The 21479-nt window shown below is 41.3% G+C and overlaps 1 protein-coding gene across 1 annotated transcript in view; it reads right to left on the minus strand.

Moving 5' to 3' along the window:
* DYNC1LI1 (dynein cytoplasmic 1 light intermediate chain 1) overlaps positions 1-21479 on the minus strand; it is a 46969-nt gene that overhangs the window by 8826 nt on the left and 16664 nt on the right. The window contains exons 2-10 of the mRNA XM_068236225.1: positions 18146-18219; positions 16112-16228; positions 13503-13733; positions 12436-12605; positions 7639-7732; positions 6259-6394; positions 3470-3581; positions 3145-3204; positions 3015-3056 (exon numbers count right to left, since the gene is read on the minus strand). Of these exons, the coding sequence (XP_068092326.1) occupies positions 3015-3056; positions 3145-3204; positions 3470-3581; positions 6259-6394; positions 7639-7732; positions 12436-12605; positions 13503-13733; positions 16112-16228; positions 18146-18219 (1036 nt within the window). The remainder of the gene's footprint in view (positions 1-3014; positions 3057-3144; positions 3205-3469; positions 3582-6258; positions 6395-7638; positions 7733-12435; positions 12606-13502; positions 13734-16111; positions 16229-18145; positions 18220-21479) is intronic.

The raw sequence follows: 21479 nt of genomic DNA on the forward strand, positions 1-21479 counted from the left end.
ATTTTCAGCCTTATTTCTTCTATCCTATAAGTTCCTATACCTGTTCTAATGTGGTCTGCAGGGAGTGGCAGAAACAGCAAAGAGGGGCCCAGGAGAACCTAATTAATAGAATGGTAAGCTTTTTATTGTAAGAATTTTAGAGTACAGATTCTCTTTAAAGAGACTCCGTAACAAAAATTGCATCCTGTTTTTTATCATCCTACAAGTTCCAAAAGCTATTCGAATGTGTTCTGGCTAACTGCAGCACTTTCTACTAACACAGTCTCTGTAATAAATCAACTTGTCTCTCTCTTGTCAGACTTGACAGCCTGTGTCTGGAAGGCTGCCAAGTTCTTCAGTGTTGTGGTTCTGTGATGCATCTCCCCCCTCCAGGCCCCTCTCTGCACACTGCCTGTGTATTATTTAGATTAGGGCAGCTTCTCTCTTATCTTTTACAAGCTGGATAAATCCTCCTCTGAGCTGGCTGGGCTTTCACATACTGAGGAATTATATACAGGCAGAGCTGTCTGCACTCTGCAGGAAGAAACAGCCTGACACTTCAGTGGAAGATAGCTGCAGGGGGAAAGAAACACACAAATGATCTCTTGAGATTCAAAAGGAAGGGTGTATACAGCCTGCTTGTGTATGAATGTATTTTCTATGTGTGGACATACTGTACATCAACCTACTTCCTGTTTTGGTGGCCATTTTGTTTGTTTATAAACAAACTTTTTAAAACTGTTTTTAACCACTTTTAATGCGGAGAGGAGCGGCGAAATTGTGACAGAGGGTAATAGAAGATGTCCCCTAACGCACTGGTATGTTTACTTTTGTGCGATTTTAACAATACAGATTCTCTTTAAGAGAATATTTGCTTTTACAGCAATTTGATCAAAACTATCAGTTGTACAGAAAAAAATTATTATTTTATTGTTTTTATTTAAGCGAGGAATCACATTTTTACTAATACAAGTCGATCGGGAGTAGCTAGCTTTTCTGATCAATTTTTTAGGAAAATTGAATGGTGTATGATAGATTAAACATTGCTTGGGTCTATAAATCAAGAAATTCAGTTTTTCAATCTTTTTCCCCCCCATACTTTAGGAAACATTTAACAGATGTGTAAAAAAATCTGACCAATCAAAAATAAAAATAGTTTGTAATTCTCAAATTTAAAAGAAATATATAAAAAAAATTGTATTGTATGTGACCACCTTTACATAGTGCATTTTTTTGTTTTTTGGAATGGCCTATTACAGTGCAGTTAATTTGCATACCACACACAACAGTAACTAGAGATGAGTCAATGTGATATTAATAATTCCAAGTCATATACAAATGGTTTGCAACTTGTAAATGAGCCAGTCCAATCCACTTCCTGTCAATATGGATCAGTCCAACTCCTAGCTGCATGCAGCCTGGTGTGACAGACCCAACTCCAACTATAAACGCCTGCTTAGGCAAACTACTGCAATGGATGAGTGACAACCATTTAGCTGAAACTAAATGCAGACAAAACTGAAGTCCTGATTGGAGGGCAGCGCATGACAACAAAACACCTTAAAGGGACTCCGAGCAGTGCAGAAACTATGGAAAGATGGAAAGAGGCATATAATTTTAAAGCGCCGCCCTACGCCTTTTAGTTTTCGCTATTTTCGCGATCGAAATTTCCGTGGCAGCGATTTTCATCGCGAAAATAGAGCAAACTAAAAGGCGTAGGGCGACGATTTATGTGTCATAAGAAAGAGGAAAAAGAGCTTTAAAATGATATCCATCTTTCCATAGTTACATTGTATTACACAGGACAATTTTTTTCCTAAAGTCAGCAGCTCCATGTTTACTAGTAAGTAAAGAAGGTAAGAATGGATGCAACACTCTACCATTTCAGAAGACAAAGGAACAGACTGTAGTGGCCAATAAAGTCTAGGAGACAGTTTGGGGTACCACTCAAGTGCTACAGGTGTTGCTGCTGCGCTCTACCCTGTGACTCCCGGAAGTGCAATGGAAGTTGCATGTTACAGATTTTTTCTGGGTCACACTGCGGCTATAACATACGGGGCAACTTTTTTTTGTTGCGGTACGATTGTTCTACATCACACCACTACTACAGTAATGTAAAGGGATCCTAAAGCAGCTTATCCACCTTTCTATTAAATTTAATTGGTTCTCTCAAATGTTTCAGTTTGTTTCTCAAATCATTTTGCATAAATTGAGTAGTTCATTATTTTTTATTTTTATTTTTTTTTTAGCAAAAAAACCAACAACAAACAGAATCTTCAGTGTGCTACTGGCATACACTGCAGTCAAAAACAGGAAAATTACCCTGCTAACATTGTTAAAGTCCATCTTGTGCTTCAGTCCACAAGATCTCCAAAGGAGTCCTAGATCAGGGTTTCTCAACTCAGTCCTCAGGTATCCCCAACAGTGCGTTTTGCAAAAAACACCACATATTCAAGGCTGGTAACACACTTTTCTGTCACTGCGGTCAGGTTTTTCCTGCATGGGAAAAATGCATTCAAGTGTGCACTAGCCCACTGATTACCATTGGTTCTCAGTTTTTTCTGTGAAGATAACGCACACAAAATAGACAAGTGTGCTCCTTTCCCTCACAGGTAGGTGATTAGTGTCTCAGCAGAGCTCATTAACCTTTGTGGATTTCCACAAAACATGCACTGTTGGGGTTACCTGAGGAACAAGTCAAGAAACCTTGTCCTAGGGTATTTGGCCTGGGTATGTAATGTTATAGTATAAGAAATAAATATTCCCTCAATGTCATGTTTTCATGTTTTGTTCATGTAGTTCAGTTATTGTTAGTTTAATGGTTCCAGATCTGCCACAGACCTTTTCAAATTTCGTCCCCCACGTTTCTGTAAGAGGGTGCATAGCAGCCTAAGCCAGGTCCAATCCCACAGTGTACAGACCCCTGCCTTGATAAAATTAGCATCAAATGGTGTATGTATCCTCATTTCCTATAACTCGGTGATGTACTTTACTTCAGAAAATACTAAGGAACGAACTTAGAAGAAAATGCCTACCGGTCGTCCTGCTGAGCTTGGCGGTTGCTTCGCCAACTGTGACTGCAATACATAAAAATTGCATTAGAAAGCTTGGAGAAAGGCAGGGCAATACGGTTTCACAGGAACACAGAAATAAGCAGATGTTTACCTGCTGCTTCATAAGAAATACTTGATCATCCTCTGCCACAATCTCTTTCTCATGTACAAACTGTAAACAAAATACCTGTATTAATAAACTACAACCTTTCCATTTTGACATCATACAAAAATAAAGGAAAGACAGCAACAAATGTAGTCTATTGTTAAATCAGAGCACAGAACTAAAGGTCTTCATAATTTTGAATCTCCTGTCTGACATATACAAGAACACCTTTGTTGTTATACAGAACAGAAGCTTGTGACTGATATGGTTGGAAGATTTTCAGGATAATGTTTGCAATTGCATAGCAGGTCACTGATGTAGCAGGCCTTACCTTTCGCACGGGTGGCTTTGTGATGATGTCTTCAAAAGCATCTTCTAGTTTCAGCGTTTGAAAGTTTTCATGTAAAATTCCTATCTTTTTCTCATTATCCCACCCTGCAGGACTGGGGAGAAGGAGAATGTCAGCAAAGAGACCGAGTCATTCTCACAATATTAACCCATTCGCGTTCCGTCGTTTTCACTTGAGAAATGTTCACCTCCCATTCATTAGCCTATAACTTTATAACTACTTATCACAATGAACTGATCTATAGCTTGTTTTTTCCGCCACCAATTAGGCTTTCTTTGGGGGGTACATTTTGCTAAGAGCCACTTTACTGTAAATGCATTTTAACAGGAAGAATAAGAAAAAAAACGGAAAAAATTCATTATTTCTCAGTTTTCAGCCATTATAGTTTTAAAATAATACATGCCTCCATAATTAAAACTCACGTATTGTATTTGCCCATATGTCCCGGTTATTACACCGATAAAATTATGTCCCTATCACAATGTATGGCGACAATATTTTATTTGGAAATAAAGGTGCATTTTTTCCGTTTTGCATCTATCACTATTTACAAGTTTAAAATAAAATATAGAAATATTTCATCTTTGCATTGATATTTAAAACGTTTAGACCCTTAGGTAAATATTTACATTTTTTTTATTGTAATAATGTTTTTTTATATTAAACATTTTATTTCGGTATTTTTGGGAGGGTGGGATGTAAACAATGGTTTTATAATGTAAATGTGTCTTGAGTTTTATTTTTTTTACTTTTAGTTGTAGTTTTACTTTTTGGCCACAAGATGGCGGCCATGAGTTTGTTTACATGACGTCACTCTAAGCGTAACATACGACTAGAGAAACGCATGGGGGAGGTAACAGCCAGAAAAAGCGCAGCTTCCGAGAGGAGCTGTCGCTTTTTCAGCGGGGGAGAGGAATCAGTGATCGGGTACCATAGCCCGATTCACTGATTGCCTGGCTAATCAGGGGCCGGGAGCTCACGTGCACGCCCGCGATCGGCCGCGGGAGCGCAAATGGTTCCTGGACGTAGTTTCTACGTCCAGGAACTAAAATAGATTAAGCATCTAAAAAATTCTTAGCATGGCCTTTATTATTTATAAAGACATTCCCTGAAAAAGATTTATACAATGATGCTAGACAGCCTCCCTGCACACTATTTTGGCAGTTGGACAGAGCAACTGCCATTCAGTAAGTGCTTTTAAAAATAAAGAAAACACTGAGAACCCTCCTATGTGAAGATGGGCTAGTCCAAAATCTGTCGGTAATGACAGATTTCTACTACTTACCGTAATGGCTCATACTCACGGGCTACAATTGTCGCCGCAACATGCGGCGCGCGCGTGTTGCGGCGACAGGTCGCCCGTGAGTTTGAGGCTTTGCACAGGCGCGCACCCAGAACCGTCGCTGATGTCGCCAGGCGATTGGCGCGGTCAATCGCCTGGCGACAGTTGCCGCCGCAACTGTCGCTAGTCCGCGTGAGTATGCAGACTAGCTACAGCAACATAATTGAAAATTGATGGCGCTTCCGGCGAGGGGGGAGGAACGTAGGCGACAGCTTCCGTCGCAGAGCTGATCCCTCTTCCGCGTGTGTACGCGGAGGGAGCTGGCGACGAGCTGTCGCTGGCCTGTAGCGCACACGCTCACGTGTGCTGGCGACAGGCCACTTATGTAGCCCGTGAGTATGGGCCATAAGTGACAGCAACAAAGGAGAAAACTAATTTATGGGAGGTATGTACTTCTTATTTGTATGCGTTTTAAATTTTAAGATTTTCCGACAGTTCCTCTTTAAGAACCCGTATCGGGTTCTCTTTAACTTGGAAATCTGTCCCATTCTCTTCAAGCGAACCTAAACTGAAAATAAATCCTACTCCTAAATATTACTTTTTTTTTTTTTTTTTTACAAAAGTTTTATCTTGTGATTAAAGGCTAAAAAGTAGGTTTACTGTATTTATTGGATCTACACCCTTTACTGAAACCTTGTTCTATGGAAGGCAATAATTATTTGGTTAAGCTGGCCATACACTTATGGATTGTCATTTGACGTGGCAAACTATTGAATGCTCTGATCGGAATCGATTTAGGGAGGAATCAAGTCATATTAAACCCATCACAATGATTTTCACTGTTCAATGCAGTAAAATACTATGGACATCTATCTACTGACATTCCTGCCCCGACCTCAATCGATATAGATGTCTGTCTTGTCCGATTGATACTTTCTAATGATTTTTGGTCAAACTGGACATTTTAGGGGAGTCAATTCCCAAATCTTCCAGGAAAAAAAAAAATGATAAGTGTATAAGCAACCTTTACCCTAGTAGATTAGTTTAGACCAGAGAGAAACTTATTTGTAGCCCTTAATTTTTAACCCTTATAGTGAGGGGGGGAAAAAGGGAACACAGTCTCGTTCTATGCTGGAATAGCACAGTACCTACACATGTCTATCTTATGTCCCATTTCAGTTCAGCTACCCTTTAAACTTTTGTCATAGACAAAACAAATTTAATTAAGTTGGACTGAGATGCGGGGCACAGTTCTATAGCATGTAGTCAGTCTACAGGCAGCACATATTGCAGACAAAACTGTCTTTCCTTCAGTTTAGATAGAGAAGGAAGAGGTCACAGCTGTAATTTGTGGGATGGGTGATTATCATGTCGGTACACAGGACCGATATCAATAATTCAAGGCATGAATTGACAGCTCCATCCATTTATGTCTCTCCTCCAAGCAGAGGTTTTCAGAAATAAGAAACCCATGGTTTTGAATACTTACATATATACTGCATCTTTCTCCACAACCACAGCAGGCATATTGAAAGGAAAGCCATATAACTGCTGAACAATATACTTATACACAATATCAATATTTTTATTCTCTTTTATTGATGTGTAAATGAGTGCGGCACCATCTTAAGGTATCTAGTTAAGAAAAAAATTAGGAAAAAAAAAAAAAAAATGGAAGAAGAACAGAATCACAGAACCCCCATGGATGTCTACAGTTTATGAGCAATTCCATTTCACAGGAGCCTACCCACCATAAACATTACCACCATTCCCCAGCGACTGTCCCCTCACTGCTGTATATTCCTGTAACCTACTGAAAGCTTTAGTCACACAAAGCATCTGCAGACAAGTCTGAACTTTGTTCTCGGTATATCCCTTCCGGATCCAGTCTGACAGATGGGGAAATAAAGGTGTGTACACATGCACAATACTTGTTGCCTCAAAAATCCATGACTTCGTCGCTCAAGAAACAGAGCAGAGTGGTGTTCATATACCTATATATGCTATAGCAGAGTGACATGTCTATTGCTATAGAGGGGGCAGAAGATATGCCGTGGATGACAAAGGAGATTCTGGCAGGAGGGGTAAGATGGGACATGTTCGATTTAGTTGTTGAGTGTTGCTTAAAGAGCACTACAAATGTGTTGAAAGATAATGCGCACAGCACCGTTTTGGTACAGTGGGGTTGAAGGGACCCTGGGCAGACACCATGGGTATGCTTATATGCATACCCACAGCGTCTGCCCAGGATCCCTTTAACCCCACTGGTTAAGAGGAGACCATTACCGGCCCCCCTTAGGTAAGAGCTGGCTTTTATCCATTACATGGGATTGGCAACTCTGCTGAAAGTCACGCTGTGACCCTGGAAGAGGAAGCCTGCGGGTCCTCTCTGTGCAGGCTTCCTGGCTTCTTCCTCCTCTCCGCGCATGAACCACAATATGGCATGTGGCAGAGAGAGGGGGAGGAAGCCTGCGTATGTGCAGAGAGGACCCACATGCTTCCGCATCCGGGGTCACAGCGCGACTTTCAGTGGAGTTGCCAATCCCATGTAATGGATAGCGGCCAACCCAGGAGCAGGATCGCTTACCTAAGGGGCCGGTAAGCATCTCCTCCTAACCAAATAGCTGTGGGTATGCTTATATGCATATGGCATCTGCTCAGGGTCCCTTTAAAGGGGTGTCATTTTTTTCCTACTTGGGTTTAGAGAAGGCATACTTTCTGCCTTATATACACATCATTGGATTAATAAAACAGCACTGCATTATTGAACTGTATTGTGGCCTGCTTTGTTCTTCTTTGAAGGATTACAACAAGTTCTGATACTTATTGGTTTACTGCACAGGAAAACAAGTAATGGATTAAAGGATACATTGTAAACAAAACTTCCTGATATAGGATTGAATTAAATCAAAGTGCTCATCTGTGTAATCGTGTTCTTTTTCCAAAATACTGATGGCGTCACACTGCAACAAAATACAATTTTAAAGATACATGTATTAATACTCATTCAATTAAAACGTACAATAAAGAATGCGATTAAATTTCAAAGCAACTGTTAGACTGAAGCTTTAGCAATATACGCCTATCTGCAATATGAAACTTAGAAAAAGCAAGACTCTAGTAAGCCCCAGCACTGGATGTGTAGCCTGAATGAAGCACAGCATCCTATTTTACCTTTCTGCAGAATTCAATGTAAAACAAAACGTTCCCAATAGAGTTGCTTAGCACACGCTCCTGCCCATGTGATTAGCCTGTGAACTTAGCATTGTGGACAATCCTGAGGCTGTATGATGCGAGCAGAATTACAGGCCTAGATTTCCATGGCCTAAAAGTGGAAAACCCATTTGCTTCATGGAGTCACTTTATTTCTATGAATCTTAATGTGGAGATGTGCACAGCTCTGTGTTGGTGTGTTCTGCAGTCTTATGGTTAGTTTGATTGCTGTTCGCACAGGTAGTCCCCGATTTATGAACACCCGACTTACGAATGACCCGCCGATACAAACTGCATGGATTCTGTGTTTCCATGGAAACAAGTCAAAAAATGTATTTTGCAAATTGGATTTTTTTTTTGGTTTTTGAGAAAATCGATTTAAAAAAAAAAAATCAAAGAAAAAATGGCTTTCAAACTTGTATAAACCAGCCCGGTACAAAGGGCAGAGGTGACACAGAGGGGGGACATTGGAGGCAAAGGGGGGCACAGAGGAGGTACAGGGGACAGAGATGGCACAATGTTCTGACTTAATAGCAGATTCAGGTTAAGAACAAACCTACAGTCCCTATCATTCGTTAACCGGGGACTTTCTGTATGCGGTAAAAGCTAAAACGCAATACACAGCTTAAAAAGGAAAACTGAGTCACGTGTCAGACTGAAAAGTGCTCCTCTTACTGACTGCAAAAGCAAAACGTTATGTCCTTTACTCTATAAAGAACCTGTAATAAGCTTTTACAGTATTTGTTATAGCTTACCCATTGCCATTCTTTTAAGAACTTTCATGTCAGTAAGCCAGGAGTCAAGCATGACAATTACACCAGTGCAGGGTGACATACACCTATATATACCGATGCTGCAAATTTATTTATTTTTATACTAAGATGGGTGGCTTGAAACCAGATTTGTAAGTTTAGTGGTGGTCAGAATACAGGTATTGAATTAGATTTGTTCTTAACCTGAATCTGTTCTGAAGTCACAAAGTGGATGAGGTATATGAGCACCCTGGAGCAAAAGATACGAGAGAAAACAGGAGCCCAATGGTGCAGTATGTAAAAATAACACAATTTTTGAAAAGAATTAAGCAAAAGGTCTACTCAAAAAGGAGGATTGCTAGGCGCAACCGACCACTGGCAGCAGGTGGAGACAATGAACCAGACTCCACTCGGCGTGGTCCGTCAGGACCTCGGCTGGTCGCTCTCCTTGATAAAAAGAAGCACTAGACCTGTGTAAAAACACTGTGGCTAATGCTTATACCCCTTCAACGGAGGACGTTGAGGGGTGGATTTAGCACATATAGGGGATAAAGAGGTGCCCTGGTTGTATAAAATACATTAAACAATTAAAAAGAAACAAGTGAGGTGGCTTTAACTCAGAGATGAAATTCTAGCGGTCTAGAGACTGTTGGCACTTTTATTGGCCTGAGGAATCAGACTCAGATCCGTGAAATGTGTTGCCTGTGCTTTATTAAAAATTCTTTACCTAAGAATTGTGTCTCTGAGGTAAAGCCACCTCACTTGTTTCTTTTTAGTTGTTTTTAACATATTTTATACAACCTGCCTCTGTATCCCCTATATGTGCTGTTCTGAAGTCGGATCACTGTGCAATCTTTGCCTCCTGTACCTCCTTTGTGCCTCCAGTATTCCTCTGTGTCACCTCTGTCCCTGTTCACTCAGTGTCCTCCTCTGTGCCTCCACTGTGTCCCTCTGTACCACCTGTGCCCCCTTGACCCTCTCTCTGTCCTAGTGATAATCACAATGTGCCAATTTCGCTTATGGAAAATTTTACATAAAATTTCACAATTACGATTAAACTTAATTCCGATCTTTTAACTGAATTGATTTGAAAGAGACTCTGAGGACTCTTTTTAAGCTTCTTTTGTTTAATTATCCTCTTCAGCTTTAACCTCCCTAGCGGTATGGACAGATATAGCCATCCATAAAAACATGCTGTGAACAGTATAAACGTGCATACACATCAATACTCTCCTGCACTGTATACTAGACCCTTGCTTGACACATTTTGGCAAGTTACAGGAAAAAAAAAAAAAAAAAAAAAAAGTTTTAAAATAAATTTTAATCACTTTTTGCACAGAAATCCTGGGAAAATTGAACGCCAGGGAGGTTTTAATGACAGAGGTAAATTGTTGCATCCCTGCCGCAAAGGAGTGATTTATTATCAGAGATAAGCCCTGCAAAGCCCCCAGGGCTCTGCAGGGCTTCACTTCCTCGAAGAGGCTGAGCTTTACACTGTAGCTCTGCCTCCTTCGCAGTCAATCTCTGCAGATCGCCGCCTCTCCCCGCCCCTCTGTCTTCTTTCACTGAGAGGGGCGGGGAGGAGGCAGAGATTGACTGCGGAGAGGCTGAGCTGCAGCTTAAAGCTCAGCCTCTCCAGTTAGAGAAGCCCTGCGTGTCAGGGCAGCAGGATCTGCAACCTGCAAAGTCGTAGAACTTTGCAGGTCGTTTATTAGGTAATAAATCACTCCTCTGCTGTGGGGCTGCGGCGATTTTATTCTGGCATTAAAGCTGAAGAGGAATGTTAAACAAAAGAAGGTAAGAAAAAAAAAAAAGACTTCAGAGTCTCTTTAAGTGATCCACCCAAACTTTCAGTGGTCCCTGCAATGGATCACAGATTTGCTTTGTAAAAAAAAAAAAAAAAAAAAAAAAAAAAAAAGTGTATGCAGAATTCACAACTTGCTATATAGTATAATGTACTGTAGCAAAATGTCATTATACCCCTCGACCTCACTGGGCTTACGTTCCTGTGCCCTCTCTTTTTAGGGACAACTGTTATTTTAGACCAACAATAACTCCTTGAATAACAAAATATGTCTTTCATACTTCTGTTTGTTAATGTTTGTTAGGTTTACAACTGGTTGATATGCCCTTTGCTAAGGGACTACTCAAAGCGGTTATATTTTCACAAAAAACGTAATAAAATGTTTTGAAACTAAAATGTCATTATACCGAGTTTAAAGATTTTTTTTTTTTAAATAGATTTTTCTCAAAAAAAATACAAGGTATTTTTGAAAAAATAAAATTTTGAATTGTTCCCACAAAATCACAGACTTTGGAGTCATTTGTAAGTCAGGGAGTACCCCCCAATTAACGCAACCCACATTACCCAAGTAAAGCAAGAGTTGCTTGGGTAATACTCATAACTTGTTAGCCCAGCAAAACTCACGTTAGGTAACGGGGTCATGCCAACTAGTCAACTCGCACTAAACTGCCAGCAGTAGTAATGGTAAAATGGCTGTGCTCCCTGCTCATGGCAATCTTACCACAGTTTACTGCATCTGGGCCTATGTATACTGCCCCATTGCAATAGAACCGAGGTGTTTGAATGCCTTTTTACATGCATTTTGCATATGGATGAGTTTTTATATTAATTTTACAAGCAGTGCCATATTGGTTTATGATGAATGCATCTGCAGAACTTCCCTTATGAAGTGGAAATCAGACGGCAGAGTGCAAGGTTTACTATTCCATCTTCCATGGTAGAGTCAGCTGGCAGATGTTTCTCTGGAATCTGGATGTGACGTCTGTACAGTGCTGGAATTCCCCAGCCACGTGTTTCATGAGTCCTTTCTACAGAGCAGCAATAGAACTCTATTGCCAGGAGAGGAGATTGCAGCTGTTATCTTAAGGTGCCCATAAATGAGAATCTTGTTTGTACAATCTTACCACATCTATTCAATATGAGGGAAAACCAAACGTATCAATTCAAGGTATTCACTTAGTTTACAATCTACCAGTACTACATAGATTGGGCAATACTGTACAATCGGGATTGATTCATTGATAGGCACCATTAGAAGGGTCACAGCAGTGGGGCCTGCAGCTTTCAGATGATTCCATGAGTGGAATAACAAGCTGCCTGTGACATAGGGAAACGCCATTCTGTCGTATTTAACATGAAGATCATTGTGCTAGATTAAGCTGAACCACCAAAGCATCAGTTTGAAGGGGCCCCAAGGGCTTGTTCACACTATGTTGTGTAATGCAATGCACACTGCTTGCCATTTCCTAGCCTAATCAATAAACACGTTTTGGCATGTGCTCCATAGAAACATTCTGGAGGCAGTAGAGTAACACAATCCATTACAATGCAGAGATAGGAACAGGTCCATACAGTTGTATGGGCAAAGCGTTTCCTGGCACATCACATTATTGCACTATGCAAAACGTATGGTGTGAATGAGTCTTAAAGGGACCAATAAAGCTGATTCGCTGGGTGTAATTAGAACAAGCTACAATAAGCATTATGGTTAATTGAATAAGGTTTGAAGAAACACTGACCGATAGTCTTTCATATACATACACTTTTACACTCTCTAATGTATGGCACTGAGTGGAATTCCTTAACTTGCTTATATACCAAATTCCTATTACTACGACCAGACAAAATGTATTTTGAGAGAGGAGTCACCTATTAAAAAGTAGTTTTAGAAACTAACCTTTGTACAAACAACTACTACAGGAATGCCGAGATTATGTGTAAGGGTGTCTTCTCCCAGTGGCAAAATGACACTGTCATCCCGGTCTTCTTGATTGGATGTGGACCTTCTCTGAGGTGAGGCAGGGAATTCCTCTCCAGGCTCTACATACTCTTGGAAATTTCTAACCACTAGAAATAAACACAAGAAATTGAGGGCAAACTGTCCAAATCTGAACTTAACACCCCCCCCCCCCCCCCCATCCTTATTTTTAAATACATGTACCCCTGTCCTCTCCTAACAAGGATTCCAGTCAAGGAGGGCTGAAAGTGATTCAGGCTCCATGACTGTCCAGCTGGATGGTAGGTTCACATAACTGACCCGAAAGCTAAAGATACTTGGAGAAGAGTATGGGGAAGGCGAGTTGAAGAGGACCAATGGAATAGGTTTAATGAAAAAAATTTGAAAGTGAATGTGTGGTATTTTTATTACGGTATATTCAATCCAAAGAATGTGTAATATGAGAACAACATGTACATAAAAACACCACTTCAAAAGTCGTGACATTTATCACTTTTTACATCTTTTCAACATTTGCGTTACCTCAGAACACAAAAAGTTATCACGAACGCTTATTTCTAGTGTTAAGCAGAGCGAGCGCCATTGCCAGCCAAGATTTATGGAGAGGACCGCCAATGATTCTTTGTGACTGAAGCAGGGGATGCATCATTTTTCTTCACAACACCACACCTAAAAAATGCATTTACAGGGCTTCTCAAACTGACTGGCCAAATACATTTTCTAACTGTTCAACAAATTTGGAAAACCCCATTACAGCAATTAGGTTTCACTTATGGGAGAAAAATACACTTTTTTTTTGCCATTTTTAAGTAAGAGTGGTTGCTATAACACACAAACAAAAAATAGTCAAAAATGCTCTCCCCACCTTGGGGGACCATCCAATTGGGTTGTCCGCACTGCTCTTGCCCCTTTTTGGGGTGTAGCTTGCCCAGCATGGTCCCAGGCGCCCACCTGTATTGCACACCTCTGTTGTATTTATAAACACACACAAACAAAATTTCACTTACTTTTTTCTTCCATTTCCTTCATTTCTTCAGGTGGTACTTTTAGTTTATCCATGTGTTCTCGCACAACACTTGCCCATTTGTGAAGTGAATCCAGTGCCAACCAAGGCCGTGACATATCTACAACCAACATAACTAGTGTATCCCTTACACTGCTGACATCCATTGCAAACTTTAGCAGCCCTTTGTGATAGAGATCGCCATCCAGTATCCACACGTTACACCTGGTTTGATCTACAGAGACAAAAATCATTATACAACATGACATGTTCAGATTATTTCTGTTTTTTGTACCCTATAAGAAAGTTTGAAGTACTGGGTACTTTGGGGTACTTTAAATCAGCTCCTGTGCTGCTCACACCATGGTATATTACTGTCTATAAAGTTGAGTGAATTAACAATCAGGCACTGCAGCAGTGTTGAATTTATTCAGTGCTCAATTTCCAGTAAAACCTTCCAAGTAATATGCTGTATACAGTGGCAGGTGAGTTGGTCACAATCACATAGCTGTTGCACACAGTGACAACAAACAACTTAGGGCATCTCCTACCAGTGTTTGAGGCAGTTGGCGGTGGGTGCAGGACAAAAACGGGCAGCATTAGGGTTGTTTTTGTCACAGTGTGCAACAGCTATGTGATTGTGACCAACTCACCTGCCACTATATACAGCATACTACTTGGAATGTTTTGCTGGAAATTGAACACTGAATAAATCCAACACTGCTGCAGTGCCTGATTGTTTATTCACTCAACTTTATCGATACTGCATCTGTATTTAATGTTCATCATGAGCACGCAGCAATAACAGTCGAGGAAGTAGTTTGTGACTTGATACACCACTCTGCCATTAACCTCGACTCTCCCCCTTTTGGAACTTGAAGTAACTCTCGTAGTGCCGGCTGTTTTCAAAAGCCCTCATTGATCGATTGTATATTACTGTCTGCCAAACAAAAGCATTGTCATTGTTTATTTGCAAGATCAATTCACTAATGGAGTTAGGGCAGTAACTAGTTATTTCATGCAAACGTTATATTTGGCAATGGATCAGCAAAGGAATAAGAGCATTAAAAAGGACCACTACAGTGAAAAAAGCAGATAAAATGTGACAGAACTAACAGATTTTAGACTAGTCCATCTCCTCACGGGGATACTCCGTTTTCAAAAGCATTCCCTAAACAGTAGTTAAGTCAAACTGCCAAAATAGTGTGCAAACTAGTAGGAGGGCTGGCAGGTATCTTACTTTTAGAAAATGTTTTTTTGAGAACACAGAAAAATCTGAGAATCCCTCATGAGAAGATGGACTAGTCCAAAACTTGTTGGTTGTCAGATTTTAACTGCTTACTTTTTCACTATAGTGGTCCTTTAAAGCGAAACTGAAGTGAGAAGAATATGGAGGCTGCCATATTTATTTCCTTTTAAACAATACACAATGCCTGGCAGCCCTGCTGATCTATTTGGCTGCAGTAGTGTCTGAATCACACCAGAAAGGCATTCAGCTAATCTTGTTAGATCTGACAAAAATGTCAGAAACACCTGATCTGCTGCATGCTTGTTCAGGGTCTATGGCTAAAAGAATTACAGGCAGAGGTTTAGCAGGGCTGCCAGGTAACTGGTATTGCTTAAAATGAAATAAAGATGGCAGCCTCCTTATACCTCTCACTACAGTTGTCCTTTAAGGCAGGGTTTCTCAAACCTGTCCTCGTGATTCCCCAATGTTTTGCAGGCAACCTCACCTATGCACAAGTGGGGTAATTAGTGCCTGAGCTAGGTGGATTCCATGTAGCTGAGACACTAATTCCCCCACCTGTGCATAGGTGAGGTTGTCTGCAAAACATGCACCGTTGGGGAGTCACGAGGACAGGTTTGAGAAACCCTGCTTTAAAGGAAAAGTAATTTAAAGGCTATGAATTAAAGACATCTTCTGAAGCACCCTGCCCAGATGGTAGTGCAAATAAGTTATCAAAACTACACAGCTCATACTTCTCTAATCGCACTAGCTCTTTCTAGAATCCCAATGCAGAGCATCATGTTACGGTGGTGCAGATGGTCCCCCACTCACCTTTACTAGCAATGGAAAATCCAGGAGGATAAACTATGGATATAAGAAGTACATATGTGTTATGCAGGCTTGTTGGCCTGGCTTAAAATGATCCATGGACCAAAGAAACTTAAGAACCACTGATGCAGAAGATCAGGACAGGAGTTCATATTACAAGATAGTATATTAACTGCATCAATTCTCATGCCAGGTTAAAAAAAGCCAAAGCCAGCTATTAACCAGGGCTGTGGAGTCGGTACAAAAATCATCCAACTCCGACTCCTCAGTTTATGAAACCACCGACTCAAAGTACACAAAATTTCCCTGACTCCTTAACCTACTTTTTTTTTTTTACAAAGGCTATGGATTTGGTTCAAAAATCATCCGACTCCTTAGTTTATTGAAACCACCGACTCCGACTCCAGGTACCCAAAATTGCTCCGACTCCTCAACTACGGCTCCACAGCCCTGCTAATAACTCACATTACAGATCCACTAGCTGTATCGCTGATATTTTCAGTCACCATCTGTGAATTAATGGTTTTACATTGCGGAGTAGATTCTGTACAACTTACCATCTCTATCTTCATCATGCACATTAATGTAAAGGTACTCCATTCCTCTTCCTTTCTTATACTCTTCTATTCCCTGCAGTTTTCCTATCAAACTTGTCTTGCCAGCTCCATCCTCACCTGCAATTATAGGACAGTTATATGAAAAGAAATACATGTTTTTTCAAGTGAAAATGTCTGCTTTATCAAATTTCAGTGTGTTCTGAAGGCACCTCTCAGAGTAACAGCAGCTCGAGATTATAAAATTGTATGCAAATGTTTGGGCATTTCTGGCCAAATTACATTCTTGGCTAATTCTGTAACTGAGAAGTAAGTAGTATACAAGTACTACAGAGAAAATTAGGATTGATTCACTAAAAATGTAAACTGTCTTTTGTAAAGTGGCAAAAGATTTACAAACCTCATCTGGGACATATCAGAATACAGTGAGGATTGTTGAAAGGTTAGACTTTTAGATATATATCAGTGTTCTCCCTTGCATATTTTAGCTGGGCACTCCGCCCAGATAATTTGGGGGAGCACGTGGCAGTGACATAGGAGGCATGCGTCACCCGTAAGGAACCCAGTCGTGACCAGGCACAACTACAGGAGCCAGTCATCGAGCTCTTAAGGTGGCCACACACGATACAATAAAATGATCTGATTTTACAGTAATTCGATAAAAACGATCGTATCTCAAAAAAAAAATCGAAAGCTTTTTTTTTTTCATTCAACTGAAAAATCCGATCGGATTTCCCGTTTTTTCGATTTAAATCGATCCGAAATGCCAGATATTTCTCTTCAATTTCTACTAAAGATTGTATGGTGTGTGTTGGATTGTTCATTTATTAATATACACACCCTAGCAATTTTCTCTGAGTTTCCAATCATTTTTATCATAATTGAGGAAAAAATTTGAACATAGGTGTGTGGTACATTGGTCATATTTTTGAAATGTTACAATCAGTCAGAAAAATTGATTGTAATTCTTAAATTGAACAGATATTTTTAAAATTGTATGGTGTGTGGCCACCTTTAGAAGGACCTGCCCTGATCCAACCTCCTTGCCTTAAACAGCCAGCAGCTGTATGGGTTTATAAGGCCCCGCCTTCAGGCTTTTGTGCCCCTATTCCCGTTCTAGACCTACAGACAACATCTCCACACAAAGTTCGTCCCCTCCTCCCTGCCCTAGTCAACCAACATCGAGTACAGAAATAGGACTGTAGGTCCCTGCCACAGGCCCCGCCACAGCACAGCACACAGTGATCAGGGAAGTGGACAGATTTAACAGCAGCTGTAATGGTCTACGCTACGCCCTTGTCTGCATAGAGAGGAGTGGAGAATGGCAGATTGAGTGCTGTAGTTCTCTGCTGATCTCGGATTACCACCCACCCTCTAGCACCTTAGGGAACATTCACACTACAAATAGCAGTGCTACCTTTTTGCGTAGGTGAATTTACCTTGATAAACACGGAAAAAATAAAATAAAAATCACTGGTCATCCTCGCGGTTCCCGATGATTGCGATCATCGCTCTGTTAAGCACTGCACCGCGATCGCTCGAGAATCCCGGCAAAATGCTGCATGCAGCACATTTGCAGTTGCCGCTAACCACAGAAACACCCGCAATCGGCAGCAATGAGATCACTGCCATATGCTTACAATTGCACTAGAGCTTTAAAAAACGCTAGCAATTTGGCAATTAGAGGGAATCACCTGCTATTTGCCGTAGTGTGAATGGGCCCTGAAACCAGCCTTCACTCTTACTCCACAGCACCCTTAGTCAGCCCATCCTCTCTCAGAGGCTGGGTGGTCTAATGGTGGCTGTGGCCTAAAGTGGGAAGGTCACATAAGTCAGCAGCGTGTGGCAGATCTTCATTGCCCCACATATTTTGTTGCAATTTTCTGCTGCAAAATATGTATGCATAACAATTAGGTAAGCAGGAAGCAGATATTAGCAATTTTAAAATGCTCTTCCAAGTGTCTCTAAACAAATAATAAATCAATTCCTGTCGGTATATAGGGGGAAAACACAAAAAAACATGTATAATTAACTTACCAAGCACAAGCACGTTCTTCCCAGATGGCAACTTAGATCGAGACCGGGTAGAAACTTCACTCAGTATAGAAGACCTGTACATACAAAAACATTAACAGTGTCATCTGAGCCATCCATTATTTATTGTATTAATAAAGTGTCAACATATTAAGCAGTCTAAAAGACTGATAAAAAAAAACAAAAAAACACACACACACCAACAACAAAAATACAACAGGCCAGCAAGCACCTACAGCCAGGCTACCATCTGCACACTAGTCCATACACACTGCAGAGCGATTTCTGCTCAAACAGGGCCTATAAAGCCTACTTCAGTCAGAAACTTTGGCCGATGGTGTGCCAATATAGTGACCAGTAAGTTGCCAAGGTTATGCAACACTTCTCTGACCAACAAGATTCAGTCATGCTAGAAGGGGTTTTTAGACGAGAAAGGGTTTCCATTCTGGAGAGTAATTGATTCAAATGGATATCTTTAGAATACATATTGTGGCACCACCAGGTGTTTTGGCACAAGGCGGTACCGATAGACTTACCTGGTGCCTTTTGCTGCTCAGACTATCCCCCCCTCCTGCTACTGTTTAGACCAGGGGTCTCAAACTCAATTTACCTGGGGGCCGCAGGAGGCAAAGTCAGGATGAGGCTGGGCCGCATAAGGGATTTCACAAAAAAAAAAAAAAAAAAAGAAGAAAAAAAAATGTCCTCAAATGTCATTAACAGTTTTAATTATTTCTTCTGAACATGAAGTGTCCTACCTTATAGTTCGCTTCAGTGCTCCCATTACAAGTAATCCGCCGTGTCCCCGCCGCAAAACGAGGGCTGCAGAGTCCCCAAATTGCCTGGGGGGGCAATCCACCGACATTTCCAGGAAGGGGCAGAGCTTTCAGCTTCAGCTCTACCCCTCCTGACGTCAGCCGCCTCTGCCCGCCCCTCTCACTCTTCCTTCAGAGAGAGGGGCGGGGAGAGGCGGTGATCCGTGCGGCGATTGACGTCAGGAGGGGCAGAGCTACAGCTGGAAGCTCTGCCCCTCAGCGCAGTCGTGGATGTTTGCCCGGGGGATTTGGGGGCTCTGCAGCCCTCGTTTAGCGGCGGGGATGCGGCGTATTACTTGGGACACTGAAGCCAACTATAAGGTAAAATATTTCGCTTCCGTGTCTCTTTTGCTGGCGCGGGCCACAAAATATTGTACCGAGGGCCGCAAATGGCCCACGAGTTTGAGACCCATGGTTTAGACTAACCGCCTGGGCGCCCGGAAACTGATAGTTGATACTGGTGTCCATTAGATGCCCAACAAACTTGGCGCTGTAATAAGCCGATCCGGACTCTGAAATATATGCATTGCAATAATGCATGCATTTAATGCAATTCCTAAATGTCTGTTTGGATTAGTTATATTACTGGATGAATGGCAATGCACTCCATGGTCCAAATAAAAAGCAGCAGCACTGTGCTAGGACAATGATGAAGCAGACAGAAAATGTAACGGGCATGTGTTAAACCACCCAGAGGCGTTCGGCGGTCCTGGAGGAGCCACTCTTCCACCACCCATAGGCGTAAGGAGGTCAGAAGGCGGCTAAAACTATATTCCAAGTTTGTGTTGGACACGGTGCTCTGTATTCTATAACTAGCTGATGGCCCGGAGTTGCCTGGGTATGCATTTGGCTGGTGTTGGCTGCGCCCACTTTTTCTAACCCGAACACATAATTACTTGATGACCAAGTTTGTGAGCTTTGCGGTCTTTGGCATCAATAATTTGCATTGAAATAAAACAAAATCTGATTGGCTGTGGCTCCACCCCTTTTCTGAATATGAATCCCAGTCACCCAATGACTAACTGTACCAGGTTTGAGGATTGTGCCATTAACAGTGCAAGAATGGCAGCAATTAAAAATTCACCTTTAAAATCAATAGGTGAATTTTGATTGACTTGTGTAGGCTCCACCCACTTTTCTGAATAATTATCCCAGTCACCCAGTGACCAACTGCGCAAGGTTTGAGAACCCTACCATAAACAGTGTAAGAATGGCTGCAGTTTACATGTTCCCAGTGAAATTTGTATTAGTCTCCGCCCACTTTTTGGCTATAGGAATAAAAAGTATCCTTTATGTTATTACAGGTAATGTACTACTTGTGTGTCAAATTTCATTTAAATCCGTTCAGCCATTTTTGCGCAATCTAATAAACATCCGAACATTCCCATTTATAATATTAGTAGGATGCATTAGTAAGGTCGCACTCCATAGGATTCCCCAATACTGGACTAGTATTCAGCAACAGAATATCCAGAGCAGGGTCTGCACACCGAGTATAAAGTAAAAATCCTTTACGGTGTTATACACCAGATAGCCATCTGATCACATGTCAGTCTCAGACTATACACCGCACACTGCATCAAACTGGTCTGCATGGCTGTAGTCCCAGAAGAAAGCCTCTTCTAAAGATGATGCACATGAAAGCTTAAAGTGAACATCCGGACTAAAAATCGACTCAGCAGCACTGAAAAGGCTTTGTGTTTCTTTAACAGTTTCACAGCATCAGAACTTTGATTCTCTTATACAAACCTCATTTTTTAGCTGCACAGAAGAAAACTGCCCGGGCTTTTTTCCCCTGATGCTGTGCAAAGCATGATGGGATTTCTGATTTTGTTGTTCTCTTTCTGCTGTTTTGGTGCATTTTTTTTTTTTTTTACATTTTGAATTTGACATTTGAAGCCTAGCGTGTGCAGCTGGGAGGGGTAATCAGGACACAGGACAGTTGGAACTGTGTCTCCTGCTCCTTGTCACCTCCTTTCAACCAAAAAGATGGCTGCCCCCATGACAAAGATGGCAGCCCCCATGAATCACAAACATTTGCCTGTTATTTTAAAACGGGGTGGGTAAGAGATTATATTACCTATCTATTCTAATTAACATAACTAATGTAACTTAATGGCAGTATGTTTGTTTAGGCTGAAGTTCCCCTTTAAAAACAGTTTGCCAAGACAAGCAGGCTAAGGACATGGATTACTGAAACTATGTCCTGTAGTTTGATGAGACCACAATAAACGTATTTGGTTCAGATTGTGACAAGCGGGTATGGTGGTAACCAGGTGAGGAGTACAAAGACAAATGCACCCTGCCTACAGTAAAGCATGGTGGTAGGAGAGTAATGGCTTGGGGCTGTATGAGTGCTGCTGGCACTGGGTTCCTACAGTAAATTGATGGAACTATGAATGCTAACGCGTACTGCGACATACTGAAGCATTGCATGATCCCCTACCTTTGGAAACTGGGACACAGGGCAGTATTTCAACATGATAAAGACCGCAGACATCTCCAAGAAGATGACTGCCTTGCTA

Source organism: Hyperolius riggenbachi, chromosome 5 (genome assembly GCF_040937935.1).
Source record: "Hyperolius riggenbachi isolate aHypRig1 chromosome 5, aHypRig1.pri, whole genome shotgun sequence".
Classification (NCBI taxonomy): Eukaryota; Metazoa; Chordata; class Amphibia; order Anura; family Hyperoliidae; genus Hyperolius; species Hyperolius riggenbachi.